This window comes from Verticillium dahliae, genomic scaffold (assembly GCF_000150675.1).
Source record: "Verticillium dahliae VdLs.17 supercont1.11 genomic scaffold, whole genome shotgun sequence".
Taxonomy (NCBI): Eukaryota; Fungi; Ascomycota; class Sordariomycetes; order Glomerellales; family Plectosphaerellaceae; genus Verticillium; species Verticillium dahliae.
The window spans coordinates 650704-670451 of NW_009276930.1; the positions used below are offsets into that span (position 1 = coordinate 650704).

At 56.7% G+C, this 19748-nt stretch overlaps 6 protein-coding genes across 6 annotated transcripts; 1 reads left to right on the plus strand and 5 right to left on the minus strand.

The window, feature by feature from the left end:
- Nucleotides 1-1051: 1051 nt before the first annotated feature.
- On the minus strand, nucleotides 1052-3338 carry VDAG_05847 (transcription regulatory protein SNF5; the record flags this gene model as incomplete). Its single annotated transcript, XM_009655244.1, has 2 exons — nucleotides 1052-1393; nucleotides 1452-3338. The coding sequence occupies 2 exons, from the start codon at nucleotides 3336-3338 to the stop codon at nucleotides 1052-1054; spliced, it is 2229 nt and encodes a 742-aa protein (XP_009653539.1).
- Nucleotides 3339-4068: 730 nt separating this feature from the next.
- Nucleotides 4069-5543, minus strand: VDAG_05848 (candidapepsin-3; the record flags this gene model as incomplete). The annotated part of the gene is made up of 2 exons (XM_009655245.1): nucleotides 4069-5292; nucleotides 5349-5543. The coding sequence occupies 2 exons, from the start codon at nucleotides 5541-5543 to the stop codon at nucleotides 4069-4071; spliced, it is 1419 nt and encodes a 472-aa protein (XP_009653540.1).
- A 1834-nt stretch (nucleotides 5544-7377) lies between these two features.
- VDAG_05849 (vacuolar ATP synthase subunit c) lies at nucleotides 7378-8622 on the plus strand (the record flags this gene model as incomplete). Its single annotated transcript, XM_009655246.1, has 4 exons — nucleotides 7378-7435; nucleotides 7668-7759; nucleotides 7853-8171; nucleotides 8269-8622. The coding sequence occupies 4 exons, from the start codon at nucleotides 7378-7380 to the stop codon at nucleotides 8412-8414; spliced, it is 615 nt and encodes a 204-aa protein (XP_009653541.1). The 3' UTR covers nucleotides 8415-8622.
- Nucleotides 8623-8779: 157 nt separating this feature from the next.
- VDAG_05850 (vacuolar membrane protein pep3) lies at nucleotides 8780-11768 on the minus strand (the record flags this gene model as incomplete). The annotated part of the gene is made up of 4 exons (XM_009655247.1): nucleotides 8780-8864; nucleotides 8924-9774; nucleotides 9878-11511; nucleotides 11567-11768. 4 exons carry the CDS (start codon nucleotides 11766-11768, stop codon nucleotides 8780-8782), a joined length of 2772 nt encoding a protein of 923 aa, XP_009653542.1.
- Nucleotides 11769-12599: 831 nt separating this feature from the next.
- On the minus strand, nucleotides 12600-14047 carry VDAG_05851 (uncharacterized protein; the record flags this gene model as incomplete). Its single annotated transcript, XM_009655248.1, has 2 exons — nucleotides 12600-13581; nucleotides 13680-14047. 2 exons carry the CDS (start codon nucleotides 14045-14047, stop codon nucleotides 12600-12602), a joined length of 1350 nt encoding a protein of 449 aa, XP_009653543.1.
- A 3016-nt stretch (nucleotides 14048-17063) lies between these two features.
- VDAG_05852 (dTDP-D-glucose 4,6-dehydratase) lies at nucleotides 17064-18489 on the minus strand (the record flags this gene model as incomplete). The annotated part of the gene is made up of 4 exons (XM_009655249.1): nucleotides 17064-17605; nucleotides 17660-18195; nucleotides 18263-18398; nucleotides 18459-18489. The coding sequence occupies 4 exons, from the start codon at nucleotides 18487-18489 to the stop codon at nucleotides 17064-17066; spliced, it is 1245 nt and encodes a 414-aa protein (XP_009653544.1).
- Between the last annotated feature and the right edge of the window lie 1259 nt (nucleotides 18490-19748).

Consider the following 19748-nt stretch of genomic DNA (forward strand, 5'->3'; position numbering starts at 1 on the left):
TTCAATCGCCGTCAACCAGCAACTGCATGGAAGCAGCAGTCCAGAGGCAGCATCGCTTGCGAGCCTCAGCAGCCCCTGAGCGACAGACCCGCGCAATCACGACAAACGGGGCCCAGGAGAACACAGCAGCAACTAACAGTAACAGGCCTCAGCCCTGTGGCATTTCCCTTCTCTACTCCTACCAGCAAAAGCCCCCTCCCCACAAAGCGTCTCGTATCTTTGCAACCCTCTCGTCTCCCTCCTCCTCCTCATGGCCTCCCACCTCCAGATCTGTCAGCTCCGAGTTCCCAATAGCTCCCATCAACCTCGCAGCCGTCTTCCGTCTTTCTCCCAACCCATACCAAGCGCCTGCCATAATGAAAGCCAAAGGAAAAAAAAAGGAAGATGAAATAAAAAAAACCGACACAGCGAGATTCAATGACGAGGGGGCAAAAATGGGGGGCGAGAGAGTACAACAAACAGGGGTGCAAAATGAGGAGGAACCCGCCCAGCCCGCTGCTCGCAAACAGCCTTGTCTACAAGGAATAGGGATTGGAAGGCTACACTGTGTCTTCTTCTTCCCAGGGTCGTACTATACAGAGGTGCCTGATGTCATCTTTTTTTCGGTTGGGAGAGAAACAAGGCCGCTGGCGCGAGCCTGTACTGGTATATGGAGACTGTCGATAAGCGTGGAAGAGGACGGCATGATGCGTCAGCTGTGAGGTCGCTTGGGCAGAACGGATCGGTTGGCTGCCTCCAGTTGTGTCCAGATGCTGTTCGAGGTGGACAGGCGTTGAAGAACCTGACCCTGGATCCAGTGTAATTCCCAGCATTGGCTTGTCTGGTCGAAGGACTGCACAGACCGCATCTTCACATCACGCCAGGAAGCGTAGGGGTAAGAGATCCAAGAGAATGGGCCTGCACGCCTCCATTCTCCCGTCCTGGCCTGTCTAGCCGAGGACGAGACATGGAGAGGAATTCACAGCATCCATGTGCTGTCGTCGTAGCCCATATCCGGGCCAGGAGAAAACGTCTCCAGGAAATCCAACGTCTCTTGCGACAGGTGGTTCACCTAAACCCCCGACGCCTCGACCTTGAGTTTCGGTCGCGTATCGAACCCGCACCGCTTATCCACGTTCTTGCGATGGTTGCCCAGCCCCAGGTGCCGCTCAAAGTTGCCCGTCGTCATGTCCGGCCCCGGCGTGTACGACTTGCCAGGACAGTCCGTGCAGCGGATGCGCGGGAGGAACATCCAGCGGTGCCCGGGAGGTGTCGGCTGGCCAGCGGGGATGACCACGGGCAATTCCGTCTCGGGGTTGATGCAGGAGTGGCGCATGATGCCTTCGAACTGATCGTGGGGATACGTCTCGCGGAGTTCCTGGAGGCCTCGGGAGAGCCATTCAGGCGGAGGCGGCTACAGCGACAGTCAGCATTGGAGGGTGCATGGTTCACGGCCGCGGCAAGTCTCTTACCGGTGGCGGAGGGGGTTGCCCCTCGACCGGGTTCGGTGCCGACACGCCGCCGAGCAGCGCTTGCGGAGCAGCCGGCGTGCCAGCCTTGGGCAACATCTGGTTGTTGGAGGCCGGGGTCGAAGGTGGCGGCATGGAGCTCGGCGCCCTGTTGATGCTCGGCGTTCCTGGCGTTTGCGACCCGCTTGGGGTGATTCTTGCTTTCGGGTTCTGGAGGAATCTCCTCAGCTTCTCCTTGTTGATCTTGAGCGTGATGATCATGGTCGTCGGCTCCTCCGTGTCGTCGCGCAGATCACGGCCGTAGCGGCCGGCATTCCTGCGCGTCTCGTGATGGTGAATGACGCTCGCCTCAGGGGTCTCGGAGCGCCCCAGGTTCGCCATGCGTTGCTGGGCGGCCGTGGCGGCCCCGCGCAGGCCCCTCGTCCTCGCCGTGCCGCCGCCGAGCTGTGAGATGGCGGGCGAGTCGGGTCCTGAGTCGTCGCTCGAGTCGGATTCGGAGAGATCGCCATCGCGGGCGCCTGGCCTCTTGCGTGTGCCGGGGGCTCCGGCGACCCTCTTGTACAGCGTTGTCTCGTCGAGGCTAGCAGCAGCGCCGGGCAATACAGATGAGACGATGAGCGTGCGAATTGTTCGTTGACGGTCCTTGAGATCGGGGAGCTGGGGTCCGCCTCGCCTGTTGATGGACCTCTTCTGTCGCCTCTGCTCTCTTGAGAAGACGAGCTCGTTGCGTTCTATATCCATGTCGTTCAGCTCATAGAGGTATGGCGCGTACTCCTTTGCTTGTTGCTGTGGTCGGAAGACGGCGGGTAGTGGCGATGGCAGGAAGGCGTTGATGAGGTCGGGATCTTCCACAGGGCGCCCATCAAAGGGATGGCCGACGCCATAGAGGCTGCGCGTGAATAGCTGGGTCTGCTCTCGAATGCAGTGCGCGATGGCGGTCGTAAATTCGCCAGAGAGGGACAGATCGCGCGCCATCGTGGCGGCAAACTCTTCAGGCGAGTTCAGAGGGTTGTTGATCTCCCACTCGAACTGGTCCACCAAGGTATGCTGACCGATGGTGATGTTCAGCTTGACCAGTATCCTCATCTCGTCGTTCTTGTACGCTGAATAGGGGAGCTCGGGGTCGAGGGCATCCTCTTCGGAAAAGGCAAAGGGGTAAAAGTCCATCAGCTGGTCGTGCATCTGGTGCACAATGGCATCGTGGACGTGCTTGTTCGCCGGGCCCACCTCCAAGCCTATGTCTTCGATGAGCGTCTGCGCAAATGTGTCCAGGTGCACGATCCGGTCGTGGAGGTTCCACGTGAAAGTATCTCGCAGCTTCAGCTTATCCGTGTCGACGTCGATGCGCACAGGCACCAGCTCTTCGTGCTGCTCGGCCTGCTTCTTGATGTCCTTTTTCTTCCAGGTCAACGGCGGCGATCGCCTCTTTCCGAGTCGCGGCTTGAAAGCCGGGTAGAGGATTTGGGTTGGAAACGCCGTCTTGACCCGTGGGTCGATCTCTGTGTGGCCGTTGCCCCAACCGGCATAGCCCTCGCCATAGAGCCGGGCGGGCGGAAAATGCTGGCGGTGAGTCTCGCGTATGATCCTGTACTCGGCGATCTTGTCGTTGTAGCGCTGGAAGCTGTCGGCGTTGTACCGCATGGCGATGCCCTGAGCGGCCTGGTTCTCCCAGTCGCGCGTCACGTAGCGTTCGACCATGAGTTTCTGGAAGGATTCCTTGTCGCGCACGAGAACGGCAGGCGCGGGCTTGGCCTGGGCATCAGCTTGAGACGCGTCATCGTTGCCGTTGGCCGAGGCGGCTGCTGATGAGGCAGAGGCTGTCGCGCCGACAGGTGTGGCCGAGGGTGTGGGTGTCGACGCCGACGTGGATGTTGATGGTTGCGCGGCCATGGCTGTGCGCCGAGTCGCCGCGGCGATGCGGCAGGGCCCGTCGGGGATCGATCGGAAGGAGGCTCGGTGGTATGTATCGTGTGGCGACTGCACGCGACGTGTTGGGATGTCGTCGTTGCCGATGGCGGGCGGATCTCCAATTTCTTATTTCGAGGTTGGGTCGATGAAGCTGGGAAGCCTCATGTTCGCGCTTGCAGGATTGGACTGCCGTTTCCGTGATGCGGTGTTGCTGCTAACGCGGCAAAGTACCCCCGACCGTGTTACAGTGGGCAATTGGGCGGAAGAGACTTGGCTCTGCTAGCGCGTCAATTGGTCCGACCCTCTTTGGTCGGCATTTCGGCTAACTACATGAGGCCAGATAGCGAGGTGAAATTGTGGCCGTCACTGCCTTGCTTCAGGATCGCATGAACGGCCAATGGGAGTTACCTTGCTAAGCCGTATAGGACAGCCCCTGATTGCAACCTCGTTGTGAGTGGACGTACATAGTAGGTCAGATTGGGACGCAGGCCAGACCAACTGACAAAATCAACACTATCACAGGGCAGGTGGAAGAGGATCCATCTCAAAAGTCAACGCTTCATTTATGCTTCATATCGTCTTATACATACATATATGCAGAACGATACTGCCCGAGGGAACTACCTAGGCTTCTTTCTTGAAGTGACAATAAAAAACAAGACGCCGTCGCGATGCAAATGTATAAAAAGTCACCGTCTTCGCTCCCAATGCTTTAAATAAAAAATGACACAAACCCAAGGATCCCACTGATGACGCCAGCCAGAAATGGCCCAGCCAGCGGCGTCAATACATGAGCCGTGCTATGCGCGGCCGCGGCGCCTCCACCGCGGAGTCCATGCGTGGCAGCCACCGGTTCGGCAACCGTGATGGCCGACGGCACCGAGCTGCGGCCCGTGCCAATCTCCAAAATGTTGGATCTCGACGTGTTGAAACGCGTCTGCGCCAGCGAGATCTCGTTGTTTTCCATGTCGTACACAATGTAGGCGGAGCGCATAAAAGTGTCGCCCAGGACATGCGTGCCGGCACCTGCTGGAGCGAGCCCGAAGAGGCACGCGGGCGCGCCGTTGGAGAACGTAGGTTGACGACCCGTAATCTTGAAGAGATCGAGAACAAGCTCGCTGATGGGCACGGTGATTTTTGGCTTGGAGAAGGTGAAGGTCATGTTGGCCGGGGATTGGCGGAGCGCGCAAGGCACGAAAGCGACCGCTTGCTCTTCTTGGTAGACGGCACCGACCATCGAGTAAATCTCCTTGACCATGGCGTCCGGGAGGTAGGAGAGGGACGACCCCGAGTCGAGGAGGACGGCAATGGCCAGGTCGGAGCCCATGGTGGTAGAACCAAGAGTCACATCGGTCAGCGTCACAAGGAATTCGGAGTGGATGTCGGCGTGCATCTGAATGGGGAGTGTCTGAAGCTCGCCAACAAAGTGCTCCGTATCCACACCGCCGAACAGGATGCTGCCGGTTGAAGCGCTGAGGCTGTTGAGGTACAGACTGAAGGCATTGGACTGAATAAGACCTTGCGCTTTCATCTTGGCCGCAATGTTGTCATACGGATCCATCCCTGCCCGGCCAACCTGGACTTCATTAATGGGATAGCCGACGCCCAGAATGCCCTGCGCAGCGGAGCTCTCATAGCCGATACCAAACTGGAAATCGGTGAGCACGGTGCCGCCAATGTTGAAATCGTCAGTCACGTAGTCGCCCGTGGCGCCGGACCCGTCGACGTAGGAGATGTTGAAGTAGCTGCCGAGATAGTTGTATGACGATGACTGATTGGCAGCATACATGCCCGATAGGGCACAGGGATTAGGGACCTCCTGACAGAGCTGTGAGTTGGCAGTGTTGACCCAGAGATCACTGCTGCCTGTATCCAGATGCAGGCGGAACTGCTGTGGAGGGTTGCCGAGAGTGGCGTTGACAAAGTACAGGGTTTGCTGAGAGGGTGCCGGTCAGTAGAATATTCCCAGCTGGCCGATGGCGCCGTACGTACCAGGTTGTCTAATGAAGCTGTGACAGTATTTCTCCGCCGCATGCCATTCTTGTCGTTTGGAGCCTGGATGATCTTGCTTTCCAAGTCGAAACCGATGACCCGCGCAGGGCTGCCGTCCCTCTTCCGTAACGCGACGGCCTCGCCCGTCGAAGACAACAGCAGGGAGGAGAGAACCCATATTGGTATTGTTCTCATGATGGCGGAGAATGATGATGGCGGAGAATGAAGGTGAAGGACAGCCGGCGACTTTGCTGACAGACCGGTGCCAGGGGCGGGGCAGAACTCAGGAAAGACAAGAGGCGTGTTGTGATACCATCGGACTGACTGACGGCTAAAAGACAATCAATATTCTATTCGTCGAATGAAGGACTTGAAAAAAGGCCTCCCAAGAGGCAAGTCGACGCCGGGCCGAGAAGAAGAATAGAAGGCGATGCTCGTGCAAGAGTGGTGAGCTGTAGATTGACAAGAAATTAAGTCCGCTTATGGTCGGTCGTATGGTAGTCGAGATGGAGGAGCCCTCGGTATTAGCGACGGTCCTGCGCGCAAATAGGAATAGGCGGGACAGACAAAGTGAGTATACAGATAGACGAAAGGAAAAATACGGGTGATCAGAGTCAAGAATTCAAAAGAAGAGGGATGAGTGTTTGGTGTCGGAGACTACCGATAATGATATGTAAGGGTAGCAAAAAAGAAGAACGACTTCGCAAAAGCAGGGTCAAGGGCATGAGAAGACGAGAAACCCGAGAGACTGGCAGATCGTCTTGGAATAGAACAATGGGTCAGGGAACAAGACAGCGAGCGGGGAGCACGGTACGCTGGTTGACACGGCCAAGTGCTTTTTGCTGGGGAGTCCGAAAAACGATTTTCACCCCCGACGGCCCTCACAGAGGGGAAAGCCGAGTGGTGAATGCTACAAAGGTCATCATGCTTGCCGGGGACCCAGAGGAGTCGCTTGTTTGGAAAGCCGTGAAGAGCTCGTCACCAGCGACAAGTGTGAGGGCGGCGGTGTGTCACTGCGCGCTCGAGTCGGGTCAGGGGACCAAAGAGAGGGCGTTGGCGCGAGGTTGAAACACGAAGGACGTCTGGGCGTCAGGGAGCCGAGCGACTTCTGTTACAGCTCGCGTGGATCATCAGACAGGTCTGGAACCGCCGCAGCCATGCCGCCTAAACCATTCAGGCGAGGTAGCCCAATTCGAAATGGCCATGGCCGCAATCGGCAGAGCAGATCGTAGGGCTGGGGAGTCGTCAGCGAGACGGGGCGTCGTGAGTATTTCATCAACATGGTGCTCCGCGCCCCCAAACGCAGATCCCCATACTGTTTCCTCGGGCCAAGGCGAATAGAGTGCTTTGCCGCAAAGCTTGTCGTACTCGGTACACCATCTAACATGGGGGAATGGGGAATTCGTCTGCTTTCCTTTGGCGACGGCACAAAGTCGATGAAGACCGGCGACTATGCAGCGTGTTTGAAGCACGTCATACAGCAGCAACCCGTGAGACCTGGTTCGTTCGCAACTGTTCCCAGTCCAAGAATGGTCGGCTGTTATGTTTCGCTCTGCGATTTCCATCAGACCGATTTCAGAATTCGGACGGCGGTGAAAAGACAGGCCGATGGCGTGGCCGCGGATGATGATCATGGTAGCGATGGTGACTGATGGGTCCGAGGCGTGGCGCGTGCTGGACATGATCGCCGTGATGTCCTGGGGACATGGGGCAGGTTCCACAAGGAGCACAAGGAGGGGGGGCGGCACCAGAGGCAGGAACGCCCTGTGCGTCCAGGCGTCCAGTGGGCTTATGTAATGCCCAGAACCCCTGACGAGGTGCTCCTGCCGTCTTGCCATTGCCATTCGTCAACCACCTAAGGTACCAGTCAGACGACGCCTCTAAACACCAGGCGACCTACACCACCATCACCAATCATCCTCTACTTTATCTGGATGCCTGGACATCGACATGATCTTCCAGGAAGACTGAGAGGGAGCCGGCAAGCCACGACTCTTGGCATGACACTCTCGATCTGCGATGAAGCGACATGCCTCTGCCGTTGCACCATTCGGCCTGGGTGGTCATCGTACCTTCACCAGCTCAAAGTAAGCCCTGAGGCTGAAGTCCGAGATAATCAGCCCGACGGCTGTGCCTCCCGTCACAATATTTTGCTCAATGTCTGCCTGGAATGGACTCCGTATAACTCGCGACGATGAATCGAAATTTTGAATAACGCCGTGCCTCGTGCCTCGTGCCTCGTGCCCCTCCCCTGCCTGACCTGACCATTCTCATGCAAACCATACTCGCCTCTTCGCCCGCTATGGATCTCGTCGCAAGCATGTACCGCTGGTTCGTCAAAGGGCACCCTACGCATCAAGAAGCGCCCAGCTAACATCTTCCCCCAAAATGCCGGCAGCCCAGCATATGCCGTAAGTTCACCACTCCACCCTAATCTCTTTCGCTAATCTCTTTCGAACCTCCCCTCCACAATCCCCAAGTCTGACAACCCCCAAAAATGACAGCCCGTCTTCGGCGCCCTGGGCTGCTGCTCAGCCATCACGCTGACCGTCATCGGCGCCTCCTACGGCACCGCCAAGTCGGCCCCCGCCATCTTCGCCTCGGGCGTCCTGCGCCCCGACCGCCTCATGCAGAACACGCTGTGCGCCGTCATGGCCCAGATCCTGGCCATCTACGGCCTCGTCGCCTCCGTCCTCATCGCCGGCGACCTCAGGGAGAAGACGACCCTCTTCGCCGCCTTCCTGCAGCTCGGCGCCGGGCTCGCCGTCGGGCTGAGCGGCATGGCGGCTGGTTTCAGCATTGGCATCATCGGCGATGCGGGCGGTGCGTTCTCGTCCCCCTTTGCGCCCTCTTGTCGTGCCATCTCCCTTCATTGTTCACGGAAGAAGTGCTTCGGCTGATATACGCTTGTGCTTGACAGTGAGAGCGAGCACCCAGCAGCCCAGGCTCTACTCTGGCATGGTGCTGATTCTCATCTTTGCCGAGGTGCTGGGGTTGTACGGGGTCATCGTGGCCATTTTGATGCTCACCAGGTCGAAAGTTGATGTGACCGTGTGCGAGATCTGAAGCCCCCCTTTTAGTGCTCGAAACGCTGCCTTTAAACTTGACATGGACAAGATTGGCGTTCGCAAACTCTCAGGCTGGAGGATTGGTAGTGAAAGCGCTTAGGTCACTTTGACTGCGAGTGACGTTGTGGGTTCAGTCGTACGATAGTGGTGAAGAGAAATAAAAAATACCAACCTGAAGCTCATGCGCAGCTCTCAATATCGCCGCCATTATGAATGCCACGCCCATCACGCACGTCACCGTCCAAAAGCCACTGTGAAATCGCAAAGCTGAATTGTATTCCACCCACAGGATACTCCCCGACACCCGCGCTCGTGCAGCAATCCCGCAATATGTACAGCACAAACCATACCCGGACTGTAAACTCACACAACCCACTCGACAAGGTTGTCCCTCGCTGTGACAAACGGTTCATCGATCCTCTTGATGGCAAAATCGCTGCATAGTATACTGCACACAGAATCAGTCACGCAACCTTGATGGAAGGGATTGTGGTGGTGTAAACATACCAAGCCGAAGCAACGAGCGAGTCCAGCTCCATAATCATGGCCTCCCGCTTCACGCCACTGACGAGTCCCTTGCTGATCTGCACCTGCAGCTCCTTGATTCTCTTGCTCGTCCCGACGCCGGCTTGCTCGAGCACCTTTCGCCCGAGGCAGTCCGAGTGGAACGAGTGCTGGCACGGGAACACGAAGAATTGACGGCTCAACAGTGGAAGCCCGCAAACGTAGCACTTCTCGCCCGGCTCGACAATGGCGTATCGTTGATCGAGCGCGGCAATGTCGACCTTGATGTTGGCGGCAGTCTGCGACGACTCGTCCATCTCCTTCTTGAGTCCGTCAATGTTGCGGCTGTAGTCTTCGAGCGCCGCGCAGATCTCTTCTTTGAAATCGTCGATGACGACAAAGTCTGGGAAGAAGGGGATCAGATCTTCAATCTTCAGAAGGTCGCACCTCTTAAGGAATTCGATCGCTGTCTTGATGCCGTCTGACTGGGTGATGACCTTGCGCGCTACGGCAAGCCAGAGGCGCTTGCGCAGAGGCGGGTTCGACATGGGCCGGTCAGCAATAACAGACGCCAGCTCGATGGCATCATGGGAGAGAGCCAGATCTACTGCCTGTAGGTACTGGCCCATGCTCGTGTAGATGTGAACGCACGATAGTGTTCGGTGGTGCTGGATGCACAGGCGCAGCGCAAAGTCGGGGTCGTAGTCGGGTTCGTCGCCCTGAGCCTCCAGGTATGCGAGCAGGCCGGCCTCATCGGAGGAGGGATGAGACGCATGAATAGAAACCAGAGTATTGTGGACAGCTGAGTCTTTCGACTTGACCTGGTTGATGATGTATTGCAAATAACGAACAGCCTGGTTTTGGGGTGAGCGGCCCCTTGAAGTTGCGGTTGTACTCCAAGAGCGCGGGGATGAGGCTTCGCGGCTTCAGGTCCGAGTGCCGCATCAAAATCTCCACCAGATCTGTTGCAACATGGGTCATGAGCACAGTACTGTAGCGGTAGAAGACTTCTGGATCTGTCTGCTTCTTCAGCACATTGAGGACTTCAGGCCACCTCTCGCGCTGGACCCAGTAGGACAGGACGTAGTTGTAGTCGTTGACCGCGTTGGCAAAGTAGAGCAGTTCCCGCTCGCGGCCATGCGAGCTGACAACGTCGTATACTGTTCGTTTGTCAAGGTCCTGCTTGTACTTATTGACGAACTCTTTGTACTCTTTCTCAACGTCCTGAAGTTGTTCCTTCGACTGTTTCGGGTTGAGGTTTTCGGTCAGTTCGGCCTGTGATATGATTGTATCATCGAGCGAGTTCAGCTTGGCCATGAAGACCTCCACGAGCCAGCTTGCAATCATGACTCTTTGCATAATGGCCCCCTTCTTCAAAGACCCGAGCTTGGCGAGGAGATACTTTCGCAAGGCGTCAGGCTGCGCATTGTCGATGAGGGATAGAGCGACTTCTTCAAAGGGCTTGTTGCTGCGTCCGTACACCGCAGCCGCTTCCAAAAAGTGGCCTTTGCCCACCAAGTAATCACCGTATGCCGTAGCTATTGTTTCTTTCTGCGCTGGAGTCTTCGCATGCTGCAGCGCGCCGTCAAACTGCTGCATTTTGAGCATAATCTGCCAGATGCTGCGGTCTTCGTCTGTGACAACAACCTCGAAAATCTCCTGGCTGGTGAAGAGCCAGAACGTATTCTTCTGCAGATCCACGTACAGCCCGAGAGCGGTCTGTCCGGCGTCGAGAACAATTTGGTCGTACACGATGGCCCCGGTCAGCCGATTGGTGGCCACTACACGGCCACCAACCAGGTGCAGGATGTGCCATTGAGTAAGTGCAATGGCATCCACAAACTCGGGTGATCCTCTCCTCTTCGATGCCTCGGCATGAATCAAGTCCGTTCGCGCCTGGAGTTTTGAGCCGGCAAATACCTTCTTGCCCAGTTCTGCATCAGCATCTGTCAACAGCTTGCCGTGGAAGACGCCCTGAGACGTCAACCACGCATACGCCCTCTCGGCCTCTTCGTCGTCGTAGGGGTTCGTTTCGGGCGGATCCGGGGACACGACAAGCGAAGACGGTGCCGCCCCGGAAGCTCGCGACAGTTCATGTATTGTAGGTTGCTCGGACTCGAATACTTTGGTGTACACGGAGCCATGGCTGTCGTACCCATTGCCAATCTTGCCAGAGAGGTGGAAGAGCCTGCTCTGCTGCGCGATCATGAGCCGTCGGACGTCAGATTTCCCCTGCGGAGCATCCGCCCAGAGACCGGTGATAGGGCCATCCTGCAGCCGGTGGAGGTTCTTCAAGCGTATGTCCTTCTTGTAGAACTCAGAGGTCGCCTCAATCAGGGCTTCGTAGATGTTGCCGTCCGAGGCACCCAGAATGATCTCGCGCGTCGATGCGGTCGGCAATGAGGGGTTCCATGCGACACTCTCTATGGAGACGCCTCGCAACCTAGCCAGCGGTCGGGGGTTCTTGTGCTGCGAGTGCAGGTAGTAGTTTTCGCCGAGTGCCGTGCAAATAAGAAGATGCGATGCCGTAGGGTCGAGGAACATGCGACGGATGACGCCTACTTCGGAGGTCTTTTTCGGAAGGTCAATGTCTATCAATGTGTTAGCCTCGCCCGCTGATACGTCGAGACACGATGGCAGACAAACCATCAATGTCTTCTGGCTTGTTGAGGTCGATGCGCAGGATGCGCCCATTCGAGAGGGCGAGAACGAGGACGTTGTTCGCCACCTGGGCCGCTACAAAATCGGCGGCGACGGAGAATTGCAGCTGCACTCGCTCGACGACGAACATGGGCAGCTCATCCGTGTCGAGGGCGGCACCGAGGCCATCGGGGGTGGTGAGTGCCATGGTGGCTGTTCTATCGAGCTGGTGTTGCCATGCACTGTCGTTTCGCTTGTTGTGAAATCGGTGGATTGAATCTCGTCGTCCGCCCGTTGTCCAAGGAGCAAGCTGAGCTGTGTGGTGTCGTGGCCGAGGATCGAGACTGGCGGGGATGTCGTTGTCGACAAGGCAGCGAGCTCTGGGTGAGCTTCGCCTGAGGTGGCTGGAGGGATGATGTCGTTGGTGGAGGATGCGTCGAGCTCAGGTCTCCACTTTTAGCCTGTGGAGGTCCTTTGGTGTTGAGCGAGCGCCCGCACTGGATGACCGCTGATCAAAAGAGTGAGTGTATCTACCTAGCCACAATTTCGACGTGATCAACAAGACCTGCGGATGCGAAAACTACCTGCATGAGTGGTCACACAGAAATGCAGGGAATGCAGGGTTGTAATCATGAACCCTGGCTGTATTTCCACGTCTAACATGGTAGATCGTAACTGACAACCACATTCAAGCAATTCTGGGCCAGCACTTTGGCTGATCATTGCCCAATGATGGGTGATTCCATCCCTACTCCCATCTCAATCCAACGCCTGCTTGAGAAGCATCCCTACGGTGACAGAAGAAGATACAACAACGCCTGAATGTTTGCTGAAACACACAAAAAGCCGTCCGCCACTGATGCGCCAAAAGTGAAGCGCTTCAGTACCCCTGCCAGCATGGACGTTCATCCAAACAGAGTCCCTGGGTATCATCCTATCCGCCCACATCCTCGGAGACAACTGGCATAGGTTAGGGACTCAGAAGAGGCCTCCTTCCCTTCCGGATCCATACACTCCATCGCCGAAAAGCCGATACTTACTACTCCAGTCTCATATCATGCATGACGACTTGAGGCACGAACTCCGGCTCCTCGCCTCGCCCCTGTTCCTCCGGTGGTATCGTTGTCGTCGGCTTCCTCCCGACGACTGACCGAATCTTCACATTGAGGCCTTTTGCCTTGATCGGATCTCTTGCGAAGCGTGTCACTTCGCGGGCGACGTTCAAGCATGCCTCCTTGACCTCGTCCGCTTCCCATCCCATGTGCTGTGTCAGCGGTCGTAGTGTGGAAGCCTCCAGTCCGTCGATGCAGGAGATGAGCCACAGCTTGCCGCCGCCAGCCTCAATGTTGATGGGAATGACGTGTTCCGTAATCTTAATGTCTACAAATCCCGCCCTGTGTAATAGCGAAGGGCTAAGATGTTGCAACCCTCGCGGCCGGCCGCTTTTTGTGGTGGAAAGAGTGAGATCCCTCACAAGACGGTGGATATCCGATTCTTCGGGAAAAGATGAGAGGAACGCTTTCAGAGCGCTGCTGGAGTCGTCAATGTCCATCAGCTCTATCCAGCCGCCGGGCTTGATGACGGTGAATGCCTCCTGGTAGATAAAGTTCCAGTCTTCAAAGGCGCCCAGCATGTCTCGAAAATGAACCAGGTCAAAAGAATCTGGCTCTCTCGTCCACTCAAGCTCGGCATCGTCAATTTCGAAGAAGCAATTCGCCGGCACAGACGTCGGCTGTATAGCGGATATGTCGGTCCCAATCACCTCGCAATCAGGGAAGGCGTCTGACACACCAATCGCCCATTCGCCAATGCCGGTGCCAATATCTAATATCCTGTCGGGATCGTGAAGCGCAACCGATGAGAGTTCGCCGTCGAAAATGTCAAAGTAGATTCGGTGGATCAAGCTCATTCGGCATTGTTCGTACTCGTCATTGGGCATGTGGTAGTGCGGGCCACAGTACCGTCGACCGTGTTCCCACCGATAGTCCAAGTCTTGCTCTGTGATAGATCGTGTTGACGCCCTGTGCGACGAGTCCGGTCTTGTCAGTCTCTGGGCCACGTGGAATATGCGGGCCGGTCGCACGCGATGCGGGGGGATGTAAGGAAAGGGAAAACCAACATTTCCATGTCGCGCTCGGTAGGCAGTGGCTCATCAGGATCATGCGCATCCACCAAGGCTGGGTGTTCGCTGTCGTTGGGGGCAGAGGTCGAGTGGTCGTCGCTCATGTTCGCATCAGCGAGATGGTCAGCGGCGAGGGCGCCGACGGCGCTGTTGAGCTCCTCCGAGCCCGTGACGCTGGTCATCTCGGTGTAGGTGCCGCCTTCGCTGTCCAGTCTGTCGCTAGAAAGTCCTCCGTCGCTCGACTTGCCTTCGGTGGACAGCGTAGACATGGTGCCCGTGCCGATTCCGTCAAGCGACTGGTTGTGGTGAGCGCGCGACCTGGGGCAGGTCCCTGAACGTTTTTTGGAGCGGCGATTTCTGGCCATCGAGGAGGCACTGCGGCCGGCTGTCGCTGTGAAGCTACGGCGATAGTGAGGATGGCTCCGAGATCGCCAAGAGCGACATGACAGTCTGAGCCACGGTTCGAGACAGGTACGGCGGCGGCGGAGGCGGAGGAGGCGGAGGAGGCGGGAGCGGCAGCGCCTTTCGAGGGATGTTGGTTGGTGATGGGGGAAACGGCAAGAATGGTGGGCTGATGATTTCCTGGCCGTCCTGTCTCATTGAGTCCTCGTCCTCGTCGTGGGTCGAGGTCCAGGGTGAACCGTGCGGGAAAGCTGGAGAACCGTACCTGCTCGAGTCGGGGGCGCATGGGGGCTTTAGAGGAGGATCGGGGCCAGCCTTCAGGGCCCCGGAGTGCTAGGATGTTCAGGGTTGCGGTTCGTTTGGCAGTTGACGAGTGAAGGACAGCTCCCTGGGGGGCATTAGCACTGATGAGGAAGCATGCTCCGGCGCTGGGCCTGGGCACCAGCGGACATGGTATCGCCCAGCTTGGCATCACACCCCTTTTAGGCCTGGTCCTTTTCCAAGCCTGGATCAAGCTCTTTCTCTACCACACCATCTTTCAGTGTGTCTGCTCCCACATCTTGTATCTACACAGGGACCAGAGCAGAGGCAGACGTCCATCTCAGTCACCCCCGATCTCTTTATCAATAAACATCGCAGCGAGTCACAACTGTAACGGTCGAAACGGGACCCATACGCACCGTCACCACATAACCCTTTTTATCAATACACCAAATACAATCCGTGTTACTGCGCCCACCCACATGGGTTCCATCCATGTCGCACACCTCCTGTGCAATGCTTGATCAGAAAAGCTTCTAACAGCATACTATTGGCGGTCTCTGTCACTGTTCCACGGGGATGGGCACCCCCTGTCCTGCCCCAACTGATTACACAGAGTTGTAGGATGCATGCGGAGGAACGGTGGCCCTGACTGTCCGTGGACTGTCCGTGGCTTTCTTTTCCGGGTCCATTGCAGGGAACAAGGCCCCCCCCCCCGGAGCAGCCTCCAACTTTGCGGGTTGTCGAATCCAATTGCGATGTGACAGCGGACTTTTTTTAACTGGTATCTGTACCATGTACCTTGACACTAAATGACCATGTTACAGTCGGTTCCGGTAAGCTCGGAGCATGACAATCCCTTCTTCATGTCGATGTTCATCCGGCTGGTCTTCCCGGCATATTCTCCTTGGACTCGGCCTTCGACGGAGTGGCAACGGCAGATGGAAGCTTCTTCGATAGATACGGTGCGACGGCGTTCTCTCCGTCCGCTGCTTCCCCTAGGACACATCAACCGAAGCCGGATTCTTGGCCTTCTGTCGAGCCTGTTGAGCAGTCCAGGCCAATGATCGCCCGCCAAACAATCACCTGCAATCTCTGACCAAATGGCGCATCGGTTCCCTCGAGGATGCCCCCGATCCCGGTCATTCAGGGCCTGTTCGACTGCCCCCCCTCCCCTTCCCCCCAGTCGGTGCCTGAGTTGCAGTACCTTGCATTGTGTGCTGCACTGTACAAGTACATGTACGTCCACCATGCCTTTTAACCTGGACGACAAGCATTCGCCAAAGGCTGACAGCTGTCTTTCTCAGCACCTCTCGGCCACTTTGCAGTCGTCAGTCATCGGCCTATCCAGGAACAGAGGCACGGCAACCCGCTTCGCATGCGACCCGACCTTGTCTCCGTCGATCCACATTCGATGACCCCCTAGGCCTATCAAGGGATCTAGCGCCGACCATCCAGTCGCCCCCTAACGTACATCGTACTGTAAGCCGCTTCCGAATGCCTCCCACGTCAGGAAACGGGCACCCAGGAGAAACGGGAGCGCATCTATGATGCCGCGACTGACTCGAGTATGCAAATCGACCGTGCTTGTCTGGTAGTGCCTTGATCTCCTGGTGCCTGCTTGTGCCCCATCCCAGCAACGCACTGCATTGCATTCACCTGCACAGGCACCTCCTCGTCCCCGCCGTCCGTCTACCCGCTTTCCCCGACTCTTGGTGGCCGCCACTCCCCCTCACACTCTCCCTCTCTCTACTCCCGCTGTCCCGCAAACAACCCAACAGAGCGCATGCCAGGTCAGCCCAGGCCCTCTGTGGAAACGATCCACCGGATAGACAGCCCCCCCGCGGGCCACCCATCCATCCCGCCGTCACAACGGGCGCCACTGCAGCCCAGCCTGCGACCGGCCTTGATGAGGAGGGAGAAGGGGGGGAGGGGGGCCTTCGCCAGCACAAGTAGTGTCGGGACGGAAGCAAAAACGACGGGCTCCCTTCTTCCACTAGTACGTATGACAACAGGGAATAGTTCTGTCCAGGATGTGCAAGCGCGCAACGCTGACATGCTCTCTCCACGTTCTTGCACCCGCTAAACTTGTCCTTCGTCCCACGAGGTAGATCCCACTTGGCCCTGGCGGGCACCCACAAAACCCGAGCGGCGCCCGACGACGGGGTGACAGCTCCCTCATTGGGCACCTATCCCCCAAGCTTCCAGGCTGCGGTACAGGTACCCTTTCTTGTTCTCGTTAGATGAACCCACCCCGACCGGCAGCCAGGGGGGGGATGCGTGCCGGCATTGCCAAGAGCGGCGCCGATTGTCACTGGTGCAGCGGTGCCGCCGGGAGGGGGGGGACCCTTCGGGTTGTTACACGCATATGCACTGATACGAGATCCAGATCCGCGGGCTCAAGCGTTTGTATTCCGTGTGTGCCTGTGGCCAAGTCTTGAGTCGATCTAAAATGCTTGCAGAAGCTGCGATGCGTGGAAAGAGAAACGACACACCTCTCTGCCCAACCCTCCCTCTCCTTTACTGTCCAGCTAGGTGCCCCATGCGCCAGGTTTACTTGTAATCTCTTCTTGCTTCAACCCGCTTTCCTCCAAGACGACAAACCGATACGCCCCGCTCCCTCAGTCATGGCACGTCAAACCTTGCCAATCCATGTTGAAGCATGGTGAAAGTATCGTCTCGTCTACAGGTACACAGCTGCGGCATACTCCGCCCCACTCAGCCGTCGACCTTTCTCTTCTTGCTCCCTTCCTCTCGAGCCTGCTGCGGCACGTCGGTGACTGCCCCTTTATCCGGCACCACCTCAAGCCCAGCAACGATGGGGAAAGGGGTCAGAATCTGGCTGATGTCGCCCCACCACTCCTCTCCGAATTGCCGGTACCAGTCAACGGTGATCTTCAGACCTTCTTCGAAACTTGTTTTCTGTTCCCACCCAAGTTGGCGCAATTTGGTGCCGTCCACGGCATATCTGTGGTCGTTGAACGGTCTGTCATGCGTGTACTTGACCCACTTCTTGAAATCCTCCGGTTCTCCTTGTGAAATGTTCATCTCACGTAGCATTTTCCCGCACAAGTCGAGGTTGGAGATCTCGTCATAGGATCCGACATTATAGATTTGGCCCATCTGGCCTTTGTGCAGAATCGTGTCGAAAGCGTCGGCGGCATCGCCAGCAAACAGGTACCGGCGCGTCGGGGTTCCATCTCCGTGGAGGACAACCGGTTGGCCGCGGTTGAGGAGACACGTGAATTTGGGGATGATTTCTGCCAAGTTAGCAGGACACCGGTGAGTAGGTTTTCAGCGTTTGTCCAACGTACTCTCTGGGAATTGGTGTGGGCCATAAACGTTGTTACTTCGAACAATGATGACTGGCAATTTGAAGCTCTTCTGATACGACTGTACCAGCATCTCGGCAGCGGCTTTGCTTGCAGCATACGGGTTCGTCGGGGCCAAGATGCTCGACTCGAGCAAGTCGTCGTCGTCGTCGTCGACTTCTCCGTACACCTCATCGGTAGAGACGTGAATAAACTTGCGGATGCCAACGCTTTTGGCGCTTTCGAGCAATACATGGGTGCCGTAGACATTCGTGTGCGTGAACCCATAGGAGTTGCCAAAGCTTAAATCGACATGGGATTGTGCGGCGAAGTGGAAAACCGTGTCAATATTGTACCGCTTCAGGCAGTTGAGGACCTCGTTCGGATTCGTCACGTCGCCCTGGACGAAGGTGAAGTTGCTCCTTTCATTCAGCGCCCTCGTATTGTTGAGCGACGAGCAGTAATCGAGCTTGTCAAAGGAGATGATGTTGTAGGCGTCAGGGTAGGTCAGTGTCAAGTGTCGTACAAACCAGCAAGCGCTGAGAGTGTTAGCATGGCGCGACACCGGCCCAGCGGCTGGGTCTGGATCTAAGGACAGCAACTCACATGAACCCGGCGCCGCCTGTGATCATGATGTTTTTGACATCATCCAGAGGCTCATACTTGGTGCTACCTGTGAGCAGCGGCGCTTCCTTCCAGATGCCCCCATCCTCAAAGAATTTGCGATGGCTCTGGCTGTATGCTGACCAGGCGTTGCGCGTCAGTAAGTGAGGCAGACTACGACGTGTACTGAGCGGCTCACCTGATGCGCCATTGGATTTGAGTTGTGTCATTGCGAGGATGTCTAGGGTGATCCCGCGAGCCAGGATACTTCACGTTATCGCGTATTGATATCAGGATCAAGAGGGGCAGCGGCGCGGAGAGATTGTTGCGCGAATGGGACGGAAACACAAGCGGATGAGAAGAGAGGCGCTGTTGTTGTAGCTCGTGTAATCCTTCAGAACCCAAACGCAGGGCTGGGGGCGACGAAGAAGGTGTCGTTGGGGTCCTACAGTTGCTTTTCGTCTCAGTAAGGTACCTATTATGAGATCAGGGTCTGAACCCTGCCTACGCCTGTGATCACCATGATCGTGCGTTGCGCCCAGTGGGGGTACTCCTGCTCACTCACCTATTCCTAGACGGTACAAACGAAGATCTTCTCTTCTTGGTAGTCTACCAATAGACGAGCATACCGAACGAGTCGTACAGATGTTGGCGTTTCGTCTCGGAAAACAAGCTACGCCTCGCACGGAGCACGCACGTTCAGGTGGCCTGTAACAGGCAGGTGAAGGTGAAGCCAGGGAGGTTGCGAGTGCTGGCGGGCAGTGTCTTGGCTGACTTCAAGCAGCTGGTCAGAGCGTCTCTGTTATCGCTTTGATAATAGTGAATCGACGTGTTGAAAGATGATGTGTCGAGGATGGTGGGCGCGACCTGGCAGGTACAGACGAGGCGAATTGGCTTCTCCTTCCCCTCAAATACCATGGGAGCCTCGGAAGACTGTCGTCAGGAAGTTTAGCGAAGCCCTGGTCATTCTTTGACACGTCGTGATCATCCACGCCAGGCACAATGTGCCCCTCGCATGGCCTTGCACATTTAATAATCTCGTTGGCAAGGCTAGAAAAGTTTCCTTGAATGTCTGGGGATCAGGGGCGGTCGTGCAAGTGCGGCGCTAACGAAGCAGGTGGGGGTCGCGACCCCTGAATCGTAAAGTTGACCTGCGACTGACTTTTGAGTGAGTGCCAGGCACACACCAAGCGGTGGCCAAGAGAAAACATGGTTCCAGACGCCCAGCTCAAAAGCTCACACTCTCGGCCAGGAACACGCCTGCAAAACAGCATGTTGAGACCTGGCATATCCCAGCGTTCTGTTTGTGTGTTTCGCAAGCACCAAAGTCAAAAAGGCCACATGACACTTTTTTTTGGCAGCCGTTGTTACCTGGCCAGTGCTAGGGTGACGAGTTTCGCTTTGGAAGGTTTATGTAAATGCAACCATGATCAGTAAGTCCCACACCCCCAACTCCGCGCCCCCCCAACTCCGCGCACCAAAATCGACG